Genomic DNA, 21,086 nt, shown 5'->3' on the forward strand with positions numbered 1-21,086 from the left:
GCTACCAGCAAGGAAATTTCATTTAGAGCTTGTAAGCAGAGGTCAAAGAAGGTTGAAAATCTTTCTAACTTTGAATAGAAAAATGATTAACGAGGAGCAGCTTTCAGTTTTTCCCCTGATGCATCTGAGATGCATCTCTGATGTAAATCTTTTTTGGCTGGAACCATTCCTGTCACTTCACCCTGTATACGACACACTTCCGTTCAACACAGTAAGCTGGCTATAGAGCAAATTGTCTTTTAATACATCAGCTTACTTCAGCATTCTGATCTGGCTAACTTCATTAAAATTCCTGAAAGGCACAAGATGTGCCAGTGCTTCCCATTCGGGAGTGCTTGCCAGAAAAGCTCCTTTGCAATGCTCTCAGCAGCAAAAGCTTGTTTCAGCTTGAGGACTGGTGAAAAAACTCAGGCTTCTAATGGAGGAGATCTGCCCCATGCTCAGGGAAACTGAACTTTCCCCTCTTAGTTTTAATTCAGCTGGCCCTGCCAGTAGTAACTTGTATAGAGTATTCTTACGCAACATACAATGCTTATTTTAGTAGTTTGATACATCTTAAAAGAAGTGGAAAACCAGGAAAAATACTCTAATTCCAGTTTAACATCCCACAGGTATAAAGGGATGTCATTTGTACTTAAAAATATAGACTACAGTTGCATCTTCAAACATTCTCAAATTAAGTTTTTTCTTATCCCATTTTAAAACAGACCTGGCCATTCTCTATAGGATAACAGAAATAAATGGACTGATGACTCAATATACTCGCCCTACTGGACAAAACATTGTTATATCAAACACAAGAAAATAGGGTCACAGCTGCAGTATTTACAGCTACAGATGAATTTACATAGGAAGATTTTTAAATAGAAAAAGCTAGAGCATCCAAACACTAGTTTTCACAAGCATTTAGGAGTAGTAATAATACTGCATTATTGGATGTCTCTTACTTTTAGGGGAAAAAAAAGAGGAAAAAGAATGTGTGCACTAAGGTGGAATACAATTCATATGATAGAGATGGTTAGTTTAATGCAAGTTAAATTAGTATACAACAGATTATTATTTACATGATTAAGCCAGCAAAGCAGACAGAGGTAGGCAGGACCCAGGCTGCCTAGATCTTATTCTTCATTTATTCTTTTCATCATGAAGGGAAGAACTCTGCTAAGATACAAATTAGAAGATAACCACTCCTCTCCTAACATACCTGGGACATAGAAGGAATGAATTAATTTGCTATTTTGCCTTTCTATTAACATACAGTGTTATTAAATAGGGCATGTATAGTCAATAAAGGATATGTGCTACTTTCCACAAAATGTTCTAAGTAAATGTTGAACAAAATACACTCCAGATCCTTACATGGACATAAATACACTACAAATACTATAAAGCAATTAAATCATTAATGTTTTCTTAAATAGCTTTCTTCCTTCATTAGTACATTGGGCAAAGATGTCAGAAGATATGCAGGGAAAGAATTGAACTAATCTTAAACTTTGGCACTACATGTGATTTAAGAGACATTAACTTGCTCATCAAAATCTGGAAAATTTTTCATCACAACTGTATATTATTATGAAAGTAGACTGACTTTGGCTGTAATGGAACATGACTAGTCTCTAGGTGAAAAAGGCATTAAATAATCCACTCCACAGCAGCACAAAGCATTAGAAAATGTTTCCCACAGCATGCAGAACGTATTTTAGCAGATGCACAAAAGGTTGATTTTCCCTGAAACAAAACCATTGTTTCATTTTAGCTCCCTTCCCAAGTCCCATCAGCTACCCTAAAACCTCAGTGTTACCCTAGACTGCATTTAACAAAAAAACAAAAACATCCTTTCCCCCAGTACCATATTTTATCCATAGCACGAGTGTATGTATTATTTTCTCAAAGAGTATACAGAAGCTTCAAATTGGAGCCAAGAAGTCTTTTTTCCACACAAAGGAATATTCAGTATTAGGTAAAAATATAATCATAGGATCATAGAATGGCCTGGGCTGAAAAGGACCTCAAAGATCATCTATTTTCAATCCCCCTGCTGATAATATTGCACAATCATGTATGCAATACTCTGTCTTCAGTTTGTCCTGAAGTAAAAAAAAAAACAAGTATTAATGACACTGCAGTATGAAGTACATTTAATAGGTTTGTGTCATTCATTTTGGTTCATTCTGATTTTCTATCTTGTCTGCAAAACTATTCAAGAATTCAAAATGAACTAACGAGGCTTCACACATTATCTGACACCCATGAACACTGCTATTTGAACTCAAATGGCAAAACCATTTAAAGCATCATAACTTTAAAGCAAATTTAGATATGTAAAATAAAAGTGAAATCACAGATAGGTTAATTCATGTGGGCAAAGAAGAGGAGATTTGGACTGAAACACACAGAAGAGTGAATTTAGCTTGCAATGGAAGGAAGTCTTTATACACCAATTACAGAAATCCCACTATACAAAATGTAGCCATTGCTGGTGTAGGTCTTAATTTGAACTAACTGCTGTCACTCTAACAATCAATCCAGAAGCTTTGCAGCAGTAAATGCATAAGAACCTGTTGTCCATAACTACAGATTATGTGGCTTAAAAGCTGGATAAACTAAATGAAGCAATGACAGAATGTCATATATTTTCTACTATCTAGCAGATCCTCCACTATGTTAACACCTACGGAAATTCCATTTTCATTTTGTGTTATTGAAAATTTCCATGTCAATTATTTTCAGCTAGAAGATGTCAGGTCACCCACTACCACATGTGATCAGAGCAGACGCTGTCTGGCTTGGTTATTTATTGTTACTGCTCCATACCTCCTAACATCAATAAACTGAATTGAGTATCTTCTGGAGTACCCCAACCAATCCACAGATAGAAAGAAGAGGTATGTGGACATACTATGACAATAAGAAGTAAATCGTACAGAAAATTGCAGGACATTACACAGTTAAAACCAAGTTGAGAAAAAAAAAAACAAAACACCTAGAAATGAAAGCAGAAAAGCTGTATTTTCTACAGATCTAGAGCCTTGTCAAATCTGTTCTTATGAAGCACAGATGAAAGTTACTACAGACCAACTATGTTGTTTTGGGTTCTATAGGAAAACTCTCTATATTTAGCATTACCGTAACAGATCTGATCATAGGATCATAGGATGGCCTGGGTTGAAAAGGACCACAATGATCATCAAGTTTCAACCCCCCTCCTATGTGCAGGGTCGCCAACCACCAGACCAGGCTGCCCAGAGCCACATCCAGCCTGGCCTTGAATGCCTCCAGGGATGGGGCATCCACAGCCTCCTTGGGCAACCTGTTCCAGTGCGTCACCACACTGAGTGAAAAACTTCCTCCTAATATCTAACCTAAACCTCCTCTGTTTCAGTTTAAAACCATTCCCCCTTGTCCTATCACTATCAACCCTTGTAAACAGTCGTTCCTCCTCCTGTTTATATGCTCTCTTCAGATGACTTACATTTTCTCTGCATTTGTTCTTTCATTAATTAGAGAACAAGTTTCATAGGAGCAGAACCACCAGCACACATTCTCTTGTTCAGATGGCAGCATTTCACTCGTGTTAGCAGCTCTAGCATATAAGTCAGCAACGTGCACTGCTGCAGGCTCTGAGGTTTGAAGGCTGCTGTGCCGAGGTATTACATTTTCTCCCATGACCACAGTCTTTCAAAGGAGGTTCAGGGGAAGAAAGAGGAACTTTGTGCTGGATCAGCCTTCTCTAACAGAAAGTTAAGGTTATTTACACTCCCACTCTTTGTCTGTCCACTCTAATTAGGCTGGAAGAGCTTTAGGAAATGGAACGTATTTTGCATAGTGCTTCTGACAAGAACCTCATTTCAGCTGAAGACATTTATATGAGAAAAAGTAGCTGACAGAGAACTGATGATCTTTATCTGAGTTGCTTTACCAAGCAGAAAATTTTGATGATGTGAACTTCTCAAGCTCTACAGGTTCCTGACTGTCTAGTCTTGTGTTTCCCCACACTCAGGGCCTTGTTTCCACTTTGCTAGAATGAATCATGCTACCCAGAAATGTCACAGAGCTAAACCCACACTGTGCCCCACGCTTGGCAAAGAAGCCCAAAGCACCATCCCACTGAGAACTGTTAGAGGGCAATGAACAATTGGGGTGAGAATGTGTGGGGCTTACGGATCTCAGCACTGGAAGCGCTACCAAACCTTGCAATCCAGATACCAATGAGGTAACACTGTCCCCTGCAATATTTCAAGTTTCTCAAGGTCCTGTATAGGATTACAGAATTGCTCTCACATGGTTATTCCAAACTTATGAAAACATGCCACTGCAAATGATTTTCATAATTCATGGCGTTTGTACCAAAAGCATGTAAGAGATGACTAAAATCACTGTTATTAGCTCATTGATGCCCTCATGTGGTCAGAAAGTCACCTGGTCCACAGTGGGAAAATAAGAACTGCATGTATGGTGGGGGAAAAGGATGAGCCATGCTTGCTGAAGGTCATGCTCTTATTACAGACCAGGAACTGCAGCTTTGCCCTCTTCAACTTGCCCACTTTGTGGTTGGACTTGATGATCTTTAAGGTCTTTTCCAACTTGGTCAATTCTATGATTCGATGATTCAGTCTTAAGATCAGTAAAAAGCTGGATTTTTGTTAAAACATTCTAAAGTACAATGGAAAAAAGATAGAAACACTCCAAAAAATGCCAGTATAAATCAAGGTCGATCCTGAGCAGTAAATACAAACCAGTTTGCAACAGTGAAATAAATCAATTATACTTAAGAGAAATACTGAACCTCAAAAATAAGTATCCTAAGCTTTCATGTACAAACTGAAGCCTCAGAAAACCAAAAGGAAAAAAAAAACAAAAAAACAAGGAATGATTTGGATAACAGCAAAAATATTAACTTGTTAGAAGGTGAATAACACATCACACAGTTGCACAAATAGTTGAGTGGAGTACAAATAAAACAAATGAGGCTGTTTGAGAAAGCCAGTAAGATGTTCACTGCCCAAAGATGGCAGAGAATCAAACTACTACAGATCAGCTCAAAGAAGAGAAATAGGCATAAAGGAAATCTCCCATTTCTAAGTATCTATCTATTTCCTTAAGTCTGTAAGTGATAGTTTGCATACTGAGGATGGGATTTGGATCCAGACTGCAGAGAGCTCAAGGCAGGTAAGCCAAGTGTCTGCAGTTAGCATTACAGTTGGTTGTGTATGAATATCCATACAGCTAGACATGTGTAGGTGTCTCCTTCAGGGTGAGCTCTTCAGGCTCTCTTGGTTTCAATGGGAGCTCCTGTGCTTAGCTCATAAACAGACACTGAAATGCCTGCAGGTCTGAAACTGGATCCTGTTTCATCTCCTTTCTGTTACTCCTCAGCATTCCCAAGCACACCCAGAGCTGTTTGTGTATAAATAAGTACATGCAAACACTGTTTAAGCAATGAGTTGGAACTGCTTTCACCAGTAAAAAGTATATTTGGTGCTTCCATCTAATGATATCTTGAAACACAGCAGGGTAAAGGGCACAGTGGACCACATGCATCTTTCTCTGGAACACTTCCTTCTCTGGAATTCTTTATCTCCTGATATATCACTAAGGCTTGCAGAAGGCTGCAATATGTTTAGGCATAGTGAGCGTGCACTTAGGTGAAAAATCATAAGGAAGAAAAAACAGATGATGTGTAAATGATCTAAGATTTTAATGAGAAAACCCTATAATTTAGTGGAACTTGAAGAAACCTTGGCAAGACACTTGGGATCATTTTGTTATTCATGCTTCATTTCCACAACAGTATGAGTGATTTCCAAAAAAAATCTATGGAAAGCACCTATATCATTTCTGAAAACTCAAAACCAATTACACAACCTTTCTTTTGTACTGTAGTGTCACTATGAAGGAATGAAAGAATCAAATCTATCAGTCCTTCAAAAAATTATGTGATGTTAACTCAGGATTAAAAGCACCATTTCACTTCAGCCATTTCCCCTGGCCCTTGTTCTGACCATACAACGGAGAAGTCAAACTGCAAGGAATGCTAATAAGCTCTATATGAACTGTCTTCAGTGACACAGGCTGTCTAGAAGTTTTGAGCTGCTTTGCTCAAACAGCCTTCCTGCTTTTCTTACATTATTTCTTTGGACCGACCCACCTACAAAGCGGTACATGACTTTTCAAACTAAGTGATGCACATCAGGCTTGAGTCTAAAGCAGAAGAAACTTCTGGTAGCTATCAATACCAAGTACTTGATTTTTAAACCACTGCTATTAACATGGTTGGTGGCCATTATTCACTTTTGTCATTAGGTTCTCTCTTCAGTCCTATAGTATATGATCTTGATTCACATTTGATTGCCAATGAAGCTGTGATTGTGCTTCGAGGTTCATATACATATAGTACCATGCATTACAAGCCAACTTTTCTATATTTTTTGAACATTTTTATGCACTCAAATGGTTTGGGTTTGCACTGAGACTTTTGAAAATAATGACATTCTGAGTACTTACACAGCACAAAACATTCTGGCAACAATTTACAGTGAAAGAGAATTAAGTGGAATGAATATAGAAAGAAATGGTTTTGCTAGTAGTCACATATAAATGAATAAAGATTTAATTGTAGAGATTTCAGGTCCCTAAGGAACACAATGCTTTTCAAGATCTCAAAATGATGCATCCTTCAATTACCTTTATGTCAGCATTGTACTCTACCTAGAGAAGACACAACAGTAAACCAAGTTTACTAAAAAAACACAGACAAGGTATATCAGAACTTAGTCAATGTTTTCTGTATTTAATAAAAGTGAAAAAGCTCGACAATTAATGGATTTCAAGTTGAGTTTATAACTTCAGAGAACCCAGTGTTTTATTTAGAATTGTATGCTAGGCACTCCAATTTAATCATTTCTGAATGCTGCACTTATGTTCTGAGTTTAAAACTTCAATAAATGAAGAGAATTTCTGACCTGACCATACAAGTGAAAATTAATATACACATAAGCCCTATTTTCAAAAACTATTTTTGTTGCCTCAAAACTTCAGCAGCTTGAACTCTGCTGAGTGTATCAACAATACAAAACAAATGTTGATTGCCATGACATTAAATCATAGGAGTCTAATTACTGAATATCCCTGGAACAGCTGTTTGTTTTCCTCTGTTTCATTGCTTATGTTCATACAGGCTGTTTCTGAGATCTAATGTGCTTCTGAAAGTCAAAAACCAACCCTAGAAGATGGATAGTAGGAATAGTTCAAACTGAAATCTTGTTGAAGATTTCTTTCCATCCCTTTGAATCTCTACTTACATTGTAAGTACCGTAATTCCTTGTTTTTTCAAAGGCTGGGAAAGCTTTGCAGAGATTTTGTGTGATTTTCCAGAACCGTGGTTCCCAAACATCAATATAGGTCTCATGTGTTGGTGAAGGAACAGCACTGTGAAAGTGTGGATGTTGGGCTATTAAGCTTTGCAAAGCCTGTACTAGCTTTGTGGGATGCATCAGTAGCAGCTTTCAGGGAATAGTAAATTGGCAGGGAGGATGAATTCTGGCAATAAGTGGAACGCTGACAATTTTCTTAAGCGAGCTTCTGCTATGAGATTGGGAATGATGGATTTTGTCAAGGAATTGGAGATGCCTCTTTAGACTTAGAGATACTTAATATGCATCTGAGCATGAAACATTATATAGGAGAATGTGACTGATACTCTTAAATAAGCAGATCAACATGTGGCTGAAAGATAATTTTGTAAACATGAGTATGGGGTAATATTAAGTTGCAGTCTTCTTAGCAAAGCAGTTATCTCTTGAACAGGAAACAGTTGAGTTCTTGCTAAGCTCATCTTATGGAAGGAATCTACACGAACGTATTTTCAAGCTAATAGCATCAATTCATTTCCAGAAATGAAGGCTTTAATGAAGTATTGCTTTTATGTCTATATCCATTGAAAAAATGGTGAAAAAATGGAGTTAAGTGGGAAAGGGGAATGCCTTCATCCCAAATAACAGAGTATAGAGTTCTCACAACATTTATGTATCTACTATCTTATCTGAGATGTACATAAAATAAAAGTTAAGATTTCTCTTGATTATTGCTCTGTAATGTCTTGGTAAAGAAAGCTTCTTAGATCTCACGATCTTTCCACTTAAAGCAAAGCATGTGCAGTTGAGAAACAGAAGTTAGTGATAAACATGCAGGTTCAAAGAGCATATGGGATGCTTTGTTTCAGCCTGTAAGTCCAAATCAAACAGCATGCCATTTTAAATTCTGACAAACCACCAGTTTGAGCTGAATATTCTGTGTTGACAAAGGAAGAAAACAGATGTGCTAAGAAGAGCTAACCCCGTAGTGTGTCTACAATTTAGAGAAGTAGATTGTCAGGAGAGAGGAATTCTAGTACAGATCTGGAAAACTGCTTTATGACGGTAGGAAAACCTCTGAACCTTTTTGACATTAGTAGTTAAATGACTGAATATTCTCTGATAATGCTTAACTTTCTAAGAGAGTATTTTCTAATATTTGGTCAACTATGATGAACACTACAATAATACTGACAAATAAGATTACAATAGTTACTAAAAAAGATTTAAAAAAAGAAGGAAAAAAACTTTAAAACAATTAAAATAACTGCTCCTTCTGGCTCCTTTCATTCCCACCAGGCAACTTTATCAGCAGGTTAAGTTGGGCTGATGTAAGTTGATGATATCTGACCATAAGATGGCGATAGTGCTACTACATAGGCAACAAAAACCACACCAGTGCAGCAACACGAAACCACACAGTTTTCCTGTAACTGGGTAACAGTTTTCCTCTCTCATGACTTTTACAAAAGACTTTTGGTCCAATCCAATAACAAGAACCTGTCAGTTCTTGCACGAGTTTATATAATTGCCCTGTGGAAAGGGAACTTGGTGTGGGAAAGGAAAGTGATAGGAGAGCTGTTTTCTGCCTAATAAATCTCATTCATGCTTGGAATATCTGGACTTTTTGTGAACAATAATTTTGAGGGATCTAACATACAGATGATTCATTCTGTTTTCCCATTTTAACATACTGTGGAAAGTGATTACAGAAACTCGTGAAGAAGAAATAATTGCAGCTGTAGAAAGACACAGGATCTTCCTAGTCAAAAGTCCTTCCTAAAGCACACTCTAGTTCCCAAAGTAAGAATGATACTAACAAAAATTAAAGATGCAATTGAAAAGTTCTGAATTTTCCATTTGTGTTGCCCTGGTGACCCTACAAATTAGTCAGTACATTAAGGGGGGTTGGAGCTTGATGATCCTTGAGATTCCTCCAAACCAAGCCATTCTATGATTCTATGATTCTATGATTCCATATGCTTCCCTTAAACTCTGACTTCTCTATTTCATACTTTGAAAGTTGCAGTTAAAAATCAGCATGAGATACAGAATTAATTTACATGTTAATGTACTGAAATTTGGCAACAACCCTAACCCTAACACTGAAAGACAAAGAGAAATGTCAGTAATCATAATTACAGGAGTCACAAATCAGCTTAGTAATTAAGCAATTGTGTATGATTATTTTTCAGGGAAGACATCTATTCAATTTTTCCTGCGGGCATGTTTCTACATCTTAACGTTTTTCAATACATCTCTCCCCCAACCCTTCTTCCACCTGAAAAAAAAAAAATCATTTGCATCAATTGACTAAATGTTTTTCACTTCAGAATGGGAATTCCCACCTGCACAGGCCGACCATCCTCTTGTCCAATCATGTTCCTCCAGTCCTGCAGAGAACGCTGCAGGCTTTCAAGCCCAGTCTCCCAGAGCCTCACACCACCTCCCATGTCCACAGTAACCAAACCTACTTTGCCCAGTGGTGCCAAGAGGGCATCAGCATCTGAGATGATGGAGAGCCAAGATGTATACGGAGAGAGAGAACGTGGGCTGAAAAACAAGAGTGGGGTGATTGATCTCAAAGTTACAATCAAAAAGAAGATGAATAATTCTGTAGCTAAGGTGGCAATTAAATGAAATCACATCCTCATTCCATGAGAGACCATAATTAAGCCCCATAGATTTACTATTTTATCTGAAAGATTTCAGCTACTGAAACTTGCTATGACCAAACAACATCTATTCATGAAAGCCTAGCCCACTGATTTATCCTAATTACCTCAAGATCAGTCTTTACAAAAAATACCATAAAGAATATGAAAAAAATTAAAAATGTGCTATAGAAAAACACAAAACTACAAAAGAAATATGAGAAAACATGATCTGAGCACCAAGAAAGGTTTATCCACATCAACTTTAAGTAAGATCCCCAGTATATGAGCAGGAGGTGACTCACTTAAACACTCATTTAAAGATGGCACAACTTTATCTGTACAGAATCTTAGTACTGTTATAAACAAGCACTCAATTTGCAGATGAAGATTTACTGCTGACAAGGGGATCTAACAGCTACATAAAACAAAGGGAAATTTAGTTAAAATAGGAAAGATTCTTTGCACTTTCTTACTGCTATTAATGACTTGTATAATGATTTGCAACTTATTAATTAATACTACAGTTCAAAGCAAAGAAGCTGTAACACATATACCTCTAAGACTGAAATTGGCATTTACTAATTCAACTTAAGAAGAGTTATGTTAGCATTTGACCAAGCCAACTATGCCAGAAGGAGGAAGAGTGTCATACAGAGTATCATTTACTTTCACTTTCCACACCAAAAGAAATATTTGCTTGTCTGGAACTAATAACACACATTCAATTCTGTTTGCTCTTCCTGTGAGGCAGAGGCTGCTCTAATCAATAAAACAACTTACCTAGGAATAGCAATGTATTTGATTTTCTTCGAGTTCAGATCTGTTACTTCCAAGTATCCGGCAGCTTGTGGAGGAGCAACATCTGAAAACAAACAAATCTTATTTTCCTGCTGCATGATTAACTGGTTATTGCATTTGCATTTAGGAGATCAAATTGAAACATTTCATCATATAATACCTGTCATAAAATGATGAACCTTTACATTCAGTGCAAGACTATAACTTGCAAGCACTGAAATGTTCTACTATTATGATTGTGAGCAAATAGATAGGCACAATTACATAAGAACAATGTGTTTGCACAGTAAATGTCAAAATTACACATAAATACAGCCTTACTTACAAAAGCAGTGATCAAGCATTACTGCAATCCCTAACTTACTGTATTTATCTGTTACTGAAGATAACGTCAATTGTGCAACTGATTCAAAAAGCATACTAAAAAATGTTTCAAAATACTGTACTCCTAATTCTCACTGGAGAATTCAGTTACATCAAAGTAAACGTTGTTGCCTTAAATTGAACAACATTTCTTGAAAGTCTCCTTAAAATGGAGAGACTGACGTTACTTGTAGAAGTGTTGGTGCTTGCATACAGCACAAAGAAAGACCAGTAAGACCAGTAATACAAAGGGACCCAACATTCAAGTACAGGTACACAAAGTACATATCTACAGCACAAGAACAGGACAATGGGGAATGGTTTTAAACTGAGATGGGGAGGTTTAGGTTAGATATTAGGAGGAACTTTTTCAGTCAGAGGGTGGTGATGCACTGGAACAGGTTGCCCAAGGAGGTTGTGGATGCCCCATCCCTGGAGGCATTCAAGGCAGGCTGGATGTGGCTCTGGGCAGCCTGGTCTGGTGGTTGGCGACCCTGCACATAGCAGGGGGGTTGAAACTAGGTGATCATTGTTGTCCTTTTCAACCCAGGCCATTCTATGATTCTCTCCCCTCACCGCAAAGGTAAGTGCCAATATATCTACAATACACACATTCACAGTAGTTTATTGGCTGTATTTACTGATCATTCTCTAAGAATGTAAATATAAAACAACTAGAAGTGACAAAAATATCTGGTAAAATACATGTTTGTAGGCCATAGAGCGTTTTCTGTTTTGCCTAGATCTTGCTAATGCTTAAAAAAGTGCTCTCTCTTTGGATACTAATGGAGAGTAAGGCACTCTTAAAAAATTCCAGTAAAAGATCTGGAACATGTATACAGACGTAGAAGTACTGAACTGGAAGAGGTAGAATTGTAATTAAAGAGTGGTTGATATATTTGAAAGAAAAATCAATCAGATTAAATTACGAAAAGAAAAGGGACTACAAAGTAGGAAGCTGAGAAAAAGGTAACCAAATGTTTAAGTGCAATACAGAAATAACTGTCTGGGCCTTAGAACTGCAGTCAACGATCTTGCAAGGCACATACAAAGTAAATAGATGCTATGCTGCTGTCAGAGCAGGAAAACAAAATGCAGGTTTTATATTAATATGAACATCGGATCTAAACAAATATAGTTTGTCCTCCTTCTGCTGAAGCCTGAGGGAGAAAAACAGTTATGCCCAGATCAAGACATCAAACAGAAGAACATGTAGACACACAAGTCCTGGGTAAGAAGACCTGACAAAGAGGTTAGAACAAGTTGGCTATAAGGACAAATGTAAGGAATCAATTTTCTTTTTTTTTCTTTTTTTTTTCTTTTGTCCAAAAAGAGAAGGCTACAGGAAATAAAACACATTTACCATAATATCTTAAAAATTCTTACCAAGAGGGAAGTATAATTCTGATCGAGTGGAGGCAACACAATGTTTTTATATTAATTTACAACAAAACAGGATGGATACTAGGAAAACCTTTTATTGTACAAGGAAAGTGAAGCATTGCAACAGACCAGTCAGGAAAGCCTTAGAATCACTTTAAGTTTTTTAAGATAAATGTTTGAAAAACAACAGTCAAGAAGAGTCTAAACATGTGACATCCTGTCCCTATACAAACAGGTGGGCCAGATGACGTGTTGGGGTTATTCCTGTAACCATGTGTTGTATTACATGTCATTCCAGTCACACTAATAGAGATATGCACTTAGAAACAGATTGTTATTTTATATTCATATATGGAAAGTGCTGAGAATCCAAGTAAATATTTACTCTCAAGCAGCCCTCATTTCTATAGCCTTGTTTTTAGAATAAACATTAATTCTTATTTGTGGGTTTCTGCCATGAACTCTTGTCTGAGTTTACATTTTGTGGCCATACGTCTATTTGGCAGTCTTTGAGGAAATTAATTCTTGTTATAGTTACTTTTCAAACATAACTATTACTGTAGTTTACTGTTTTGATAAAACAAAGGATATGATTTCTTTCCTTGTTGTTCCTAGAAGAGTTTTGGTAGTACATATTGGAGTAGTACACCAGACTTTGGCTGAGTAGTTTGAATTATTAATAGAAATAGAAAGCTATGTGCCAGAACTGACTAGTTGTCCAAGAAGATGAGAAAGAAAGCCTGATAGATAAGCAAACAGAAGCAAGAATACAAAACAAGTTGTTAGAGGAAACAGTGCAAGAACTTCAAGTGAGTGCCACGTTGCTCAGTTCTGTGTGAAAGGATGCCTTTGTTTCACTATATTGCCACCCATGACAGGAGAATCACCAAATGTCCAAAGGCTGTCCATATATTGTGCAGAATAATCAAGAATAAGCAGCATGGAGTACCCAGAGGTCCCAAATTATATGTTAGCAGCTATTGGCAGCCATTAAATTTACACTCAATTAAATATTATATCAGTCAGTGAGAGCCAAACTCCAGAAGAGAAGTGTAGCCCAACAGAGGGTTCTGCAAATGCTGGGCATCAAATTTGCACAGTAAGGAGTCAGACCTAACAATCTCAACTGCCAAATGAGTGCATGTATGTATGTCTCTTTTCTCTGTAACCCCTTTTTCAGTGGACAGATTTTGGATACATGCTTTAACAATGACAACACTAGGTCTTTCAATTAGTGTCCTGACTCCAAGTTAGATAATTGAAAAGTCTAAGAACTAGTGGCAAGAGTACACTGCATTTTCCTCAAGACTCAAATACGTTCCAATCCAGAGGCTTCTTGAGCTGGACATGGTGCCATTTTATGGTGTTTTTATATCTACGTATTTACTAGCATCCCATGTGTTTATTCACTTTTCCCTTGCATCCATGTTTCACCACTTACAATATCCTTTGGCAAATGGCTTTACAGGTTGTTTCTCTGCTCTGGGAAGAACCACCTCTTCTTGTTTGCCTTGATGAAGCTCCTATTGCCATTGCTGGCTGCCCCTAATTCTGGTACCAGACCTAAAATCATTGCATTTTCCACATCTCCATGCCAACATGCCATACACACTCTTTAGACCTCCACCAAATTTCCCTTTATTGCTCTTGTGTACTGGTTTAGGAGATCTGGCTAAAGCAATATTGCTCATTTTTGTTGGCCTCTTCTGCACTTTCTCTAGGATGTATAGATTTACACAACAGCACAAAGATTCATTTTTCCTTTGTTTGTCCCCTGTTAATTCTTAGAATTTGATGTGCTTGCTGAGATCTGAAATATTTTAATTAGACCATATCTCATAATTCCAGAATCATGCTCTTGAGATGCAACGATCAGCTCATCATCATTTCAGATGTAATGATTAGCCCATCATTTTAGATTTAGAATTACTCTTCTTTTCTTCATCCATGTACGTCATATTAAAACTAGATGTCATCTGCCATTTTTATAGCATTGTCAGTATTGTACTAGTACAGGTCTTCGAAGGACTCCACTCATAGCTCCCTTTCCACTGGAAAAATAACCCATTAACTCTTAAATAGAAAATGTCAAAAGCCCTGAAAAATGTTAATGGAATAGAAAACCTAGCGTTTTAATCGTATCAGTAAGGTCATATTAAATATGATTCACTTACGAGTTTGGCTATTACATAAATTCAAACATGACTTAGAAAAGAAAAATCAATGGTAATGATCTTCAAGAAGGCCTTGGATTTTGAACTTAAATGGCCAAACAGTACTATACAAAATATACCTCATAACATTTCTATACATTTAAAGCTATCTGACACTATTCATGAGCACCAAAGTTGAGGGATAAAAAGTTAAAATCCTGTTCAGCTAGTATAAATGAAATTGCTCAATCACAGAAAAGCCAATTCTCAGATAGAGAATTTGCTCAGGTCATTCGTACCCAGACTTCATGAAGTATGGTGGTATGCAGTAGGAGTTGAACCTTTACATCAATATTCTATTACATTTTGTTGCTGTGCAACAGATGGCAGCAGAGGGGCAGTCTGACAGAAAGGCATCTGACATGGAACTGAGTATGAAGCAAAGTTTCTGTAGTATGTTAGCATTTCTTAACATTAGTTTAATATATAGGTTATTCTGAAAGTAATGCCTCCTATCTATTTCATGGAAACTATAACAGGTACAATGAGCACAGTAACTATGTTTGATAGAGTAAATTCTCAGCTACAAAACATTATTTTTCAACATAGTCACCACCATCAGCTGTGCACTTCTACCAGTGATAAACAAGAGCTGTGAGCATGCTGTGCTCATAAAAATAAGCACCAGCAGAGGTGACCCACTTTCACTGTTGACACTGCTGAAACACACCTCACTGTGTTTCACCTGCCTTTATATCACATACAACACTTCTGGCCTTTCTCTTTAGAGAGTCCTTTTTCCTTGGAGAGGTGGAAAACTCACAAATTCTGCTTATCACTAAGTGGCACGTTTTCAGTTATTGGCTGAAGAAGCTAAAGATACAATAACAGAAAACATGGCATGACAGCACAGAAGAGTGTGAATGTCTTAAAGTTGCCTATGCCCATTTTATTAGCATGCAAATGGAGGATGGTTTTGCTGTACATAAATGTTGCCCACCATCGTGGACAAGAGAAGTAAGAAGCCTGGCTCTCTTCAGTCTGGAGAGAAGGCAGATGTGACTGTAGCTTACCAAGTCATGCAGGTGATGGTCAAGATGAACGAAGAACTGTTATTCACCCAACTCTCAATGCTAGAACAAAGGGCATTTGATATACCTTGTAAGAGATTGGCTCATGACAGAGAGTAGTGAACTTGTGAACTTTCTGTAGAGACACATGAGTTCAAAAAGGGACCAGACAAATTTGAGCACAACAGGTCCATAAACATAGATCTAAAAAGTGAGGCCGAAATGTACCCTGCAGCATCCCTAATAAAACAATGACAAGTGTTGAGATCTCAAGTAAGAAAGCAAAGACACCAAAGTTCCAGAGCTACACGCATTCTCTAAAAAACCTTGTCTGCTGTTCCTGCTGGAAACAGAGGTTTGTTTTCAAACTGAGATGTATGGACAACTGGTTTGACAAATAAGGCATGTCTTATAACGGTGCATCTGTTGGGTACTGAGCAGAGGCTGGAAATACTGGTGAAGGCTGACTGCTGAACTGGAACAATCACATTCCTCTAGCTGGTCCCCTGTGCAGGCAAAGTGAGATGCTATCTACTGGAATATTCATGTAGGCAGCATGTTTAATTCCTCAGAAGCACAATTAAGTATGTTACTAAGATCCAAATTGATTTTAAAATTGGCAAAATGAGTGTAACTACTCTCATTTCTCCTCAAATGCTGCTTGCTTTGCAATTCTCTAAAAAAAAAAATTGTAAAAATTCACAAGCTATGCAATTTACAAAGCAAAACCAAGCATGTACAGTTGTTGCAGTACAAGTATATGAACCTCCTACCTTTTGGGTAAATGTCTTTCAAAGGCACATCTCCAGGTGCTAAAATTCTGGCTATTTGATTAGAAGCCAATAAAGTTACACAATTGGTTTGTTTTGCTGCTCCTCTTTTCCTCCGGGCTCCATAATAAAATGAATCAGAAGGGGAAGCGTGTTTGCGACTCAGAGAAGAGTTTCTTTTCCAACTGTACACTTCACTGGGAGACTGCAAGAGAGAAGATTCTAATGAAAAATAGAGTTACCGCTACTGAGCCTAGAAAGAATATCATCCCATCTTGAAGGTCTCTACACTTGCCAGCTGATCATTACTGTTATAAGCAAGAGATAAATACCTTGCTCATATATAAACACCTACACCATTAACACCTGAAGCTATAGATCTGAATCTGAAGTGTTTCACCATCCTTGCATTCACGTTCACATGGACACATACAATGAAATACAGGGCTTGTGTCAAGGAGAACAAAGTGTTTCATCACCGGTGTTAGTGCAGAGGTGTGTAGCATCTTGGGCACTTCCCCTTCTACGCTATTGCACGTGCTCCATAGCTAACTCATATCTACTTAAAATGACTACAGGAATATATTTATCATGAATATACCGTACATAATGCTTACATTTCTCATATTATGAAAAGCTAGTGCAGTGGCAATAGCATAAATCCAAATCAGGTAAAATTCAAAAGCAAACTGCAAAGACGTAGGGAATATTTTACTGACAAAGATGTATTTTCGAATCATATTGGTTTTCAAAGTATTTTCTTCCATCATTTGTCTTTTTACAACATTCATGCCTGATTATGGCCAAATTTTCTTCTTTGCCCCAATTTATTAAGCAAATATCACAAAGGATTTATTACACAAACAGTACCTCCTTTGTGTATCAACAGACAGCAAATACAAATAAAGAATTAAGTGTACCACTTTTATGTTCCCCATGTTTACCTCCAATCTTTGCATCAGCATTAGTCATTACACTTCTGAGTTTCAGTTTCTTTACTAGTCCTTTTCTGTTTGTGTCACAGGATTTTTGGATACAGAGTGGACAAAATTGCATACATGATTTATACTTGATCACATCATTAAACAGTGAAGGGAAGCATAATTTAGTTATCGTTTTCTTCATCTTTTTCTTAAATCTAGAGGTTTGTTAGCTGCTGCACACTGAGCAAAAAGTCCACAGTTCAAAATGGTACTGATATACTTTTTTTCCAGTCATTACATTTAATTTAAAAACTATCAAAACACAACATTTGTAAAATATATGTGGCTCTGGGCAGCCTGGTCTAGTGATTGGCAGCCCTGCACGTGGCTGGGGGTTGAAACTAGATGATCGTTGTGGTCCTTTAAAACTCAGGCCATTCTATGATTCTGTGATTCTATGGTCTCTAGGCAGCACTATCTAGAACCCATCTTCAGTGAATTTTGTCTGTGCAACACATTATCTTGCCCAGTTGGTTATTATTTCAAATGCCACTGGAAACCTTTTAGATTAGACTGTCTTAGTAAAAGATGTACCCTACACGAATGCACCATTTACTGTTATTCCCTTCTTCCATATAATTTTATAAACAGGTACTTAATTGGTCACAGAACAAATGAGATCATATTACTTCACGGTATAATAATGCTGGGTATTTACCATGAGGTCTGGGAAACCAATAACAACAGTAGCATAATTATGTTGATCTGAGAAAATCCTGTTGGGGGAGCTGATCTTTAGTCCCACAGCTGCACTGAGGTTTTCTGACGATAGCTGGGCACTTGCAACTGCATGCGGTACACACAGTTCTGATGCTAAACAGGGAAATTAAACAAAATGAAAGCCGTTTAATCCAGATGTGTAATAGGAAACAACATTAACCATATGAGTGCTGAGCACCAATCACTGCCATTACTTTGAGCACAAACTTACGAACGAACAGAAGACTTGATTACGCTACACTATAAAACAGATAAAAAAGAAAGCAGGAAATAATAGTAGTTTTGGAGAGTAAGGCACTTAAAATCAGGAAATACCAGCTAGGAAATATTTGCTTATACCACTAAATTTTGCCCTCTGCTGTGCAAACCAGGCGGGAAGCCTACAGAACGTAGCAGCATGTGATCTCATTTAAGATATGTTTAATGCACACACACAAAAAGGCAAAATGTAGGTTTGTACAGGTGTCAGTGTGAAACTGCTTGGTGGCTGTCTTTCTGTCTTTGTAAATTAAACACTGCTATTTGCAACACATTTCTGGTATATAATGGTCTAGTTTTCTTTAAGTTGAGGAAAACTAAGTTTTATTCTGTGTAACTGTATCTGCACTTTACCTTGCCTCAAAATACCAACACAGTCAGCACCCCCTACCTTCAGTTCAGCAGTGTACTGTTTTCCACTTCAATTGACAAACTATCTAGTTCACCTGTCAGCAGGAGGAAATCTTTCCTTCCTCAGAGAATGAGTGGACTACCAGCTCAAGTCAGTGGAAAACCCCCACTGGTCTACGTTTACTTAGTTTTCTTGCCACAAGTTCTGCCTCAAAGAATGACAGCAGGCTGAAGATGCTATATTCTGGGTTTGCTGGATGATTAGGAAAAAAAGAGGAAAGGGGATGTGATAACCTCCGATATTGGGGCCAAAAAAGAAAAAGAAAAAAGATAACAAAGGATAAATACAGCAGAGAAAGCATGCAGAAGTACACTGCCCACAAATACTTTGAGACTGGAAATCTTAATAGGGTTTCTACCCATCTAAGGAATTATACTTTATAATGGTTTCTAAATATGGTAGTAAGGGGAAGGAAACTGTGCTCTGATGGAGCTTGATAACTTGAAAAACTGCACAAAAGATAGAAAGGATCCTAGATATTTCAGCTATGAAAAAAGTACTTAGTATCAAATTTGTTGCTGTTTGTGTAAAATAAGCTTTCTTTGTTGTTTGTCAGTAATATTTACCTCTATGATGTTTACACTATGTATCTCATTGTTCATACTTAGGCTAGCCACAAGGATCAGGAAGACTTCTGCTTTTTCTTTAATGAATATAAATATAGTGCTTTCTTTTTCCCTCTGTCTCTCTTGGACGCTGGAGAGCGGTCAAAACCCATTAACTGTTAGGTGGGATGAACATAGACTTCTAGCATTACTAGAGATCAAAACCCATTAATTGTTAGGTGGGATGAACATAGACTTCTAGCGTTACTAAACCTGATCAAATGCTCAGGGTTGACCATGTCATCAGATGTGAAGACAAGCAGACCTTACCAGGCAGAACGATGGCCACTGGAGATTTCTGCCTTCTTTTGTAGCAGAAGACGTGTTTCGCTTCCCAGCACCATCTGGGACTTTTAAAGCACAAATTTCCCTTAGCTCTTAACACAGGTATGATGGCCCCAGTGGCCTCTTGCACACTTTCTGCAGATCTTTATGAACAGTGACTTCCTTTCAGACCTTTTTATTTTTAAAAGCATTAGGGAATGTATTCTAGCTCAACTGAGCGTATATAATAGATTTGCAAGAGTGGACAGACTGCATTTGCCAACCGATGTGATCCCTTCCATGTGCTACTGACTGCCCAGTAATCTTTTCTCCTTTTCCTTTCTGTATGCTTCTATGTTTCCTGAAAGTCCATGACTGAAGGTCTTAAACGCTTTATTTAAACAACCTGAAGTTTGAGCATGGAATTTGCCATGCTTTGTGAAAAGTTGTTAACCACACATGACCAGGGGAGGACAAAAAGAGAATCAGAGGGAAGGTTACCCGGACCTTTAAAGCAAAAGAGCCTTGTTTGTGCAGCTGCAAACACAGAAATGATTAAAAAAAGAAAAAAAAAGAACAAGCCAAGCTTGCATTCAATACCCGTTGTTAAGCCAAATCCCATGTCAGCTGGCTCTTCATTCAATGCATACAGCTGGCAAGCCTCACTGTCTTCAGCCTCCATATGGACACGCTTCGTTAAAAGAAATTTCCTGTAAAGGACACATATTTATAATAATTCCAGATTAAGCTTGTAACTCTAAGCAAGGACTTCAATTTTCTGAAACTTTCTACATTTATATAAACAAGGCTATCAACACCTTTTTGCAAAACTAGGTGATTTACCAAACATCCGTGAGACAGGAAAGGATAAGCCAGCCAGAGGCACATTTGTCTGTTGATGACTATTTACCCACTTCTACCCACTGCACATTCATATAAAAATAAGAAAGAAGACTAATATTTCTTTCATGTGACTAGGAAGTAAAGCAAGTAGGCACAACCCTGGACTATGAGGCTGTCTTTCCAAAGCTAGGTTTACCAACATTCTAATTGCCAAAAATCAACACCACCTCAATAAAACATGCATACAGTTGAATCTAGTCTAGATTTTCAGAGGTGTGAATGTAGGCACACTGTTAACTTTTTGCTCTTTCACCAGAACAGGTCTGCACTTTAAACACCAGCTGCTTAAGTCTAGTCATCCTACAGGGTTAAAAAACAACTCAGAGACCAAGAGTGAACATCAACCAGGGACAAACGAGAAATAATGCCATTAAGAAAATTATTCTTAACTG

General features: G+C 37.5%; 1 protein-coding gene across 3 annotated transcripts in view; it reads right to left on the reverse strand.

Moving 5' to 3' along the window:
* Positions 1–21,086, reverse strand: part of VWA8 (von Willebrand factor A domain containing 8) — a 181,048-nt gene that overhangs the window by 31,058 nt on the left and 128,904 nt on the right. For all 3 annotated transcript variants that reach the window (XR_016461609.1, XM_031615838.2, XM_090131297.1), the window contains exons 33-37: positions 20,392–20,501; positions 18,191–18,345; positions 16,553–16,754; positions 10,793–10,874; positions 9,704–9,908 (exon numbers count right to left, since the gene is read on the reverse strand). Coding sequence is in view for 2 of the 3 variants with exons in the window: in XM_031615838.2 (XP_031471698.2) it covers positions 9,704–9,908; positions 10,793–10,874; positions 16,553–16,754; positions 18,191–18,345; positions 20,392–20,501 (754 nt within the window). In the remaining variant the exon portion in view is untranslated. The remainder of the gene's footprint in view (positions 1–9,703; positions 9,909–10,792; positions 10,875–16,552; positions 16,755–18,190; positions 18,346–20,391; positions 20,502–21,086) is intronic.

This window comes from Phasianus colchicus, chromosome 1 (genome assembly GCF_987193195.1).
Source record: "Phasianus colchicus chromosome 1, bPhaCol1.hap1.1, whole genome shotgun sequence".
Classification (NCBI taxonomy): Eukaryota; Metazoa; Chordata; class Aves; order Galliformes; family Phasianidae; genus Phasianus; species Phasianus colchicus.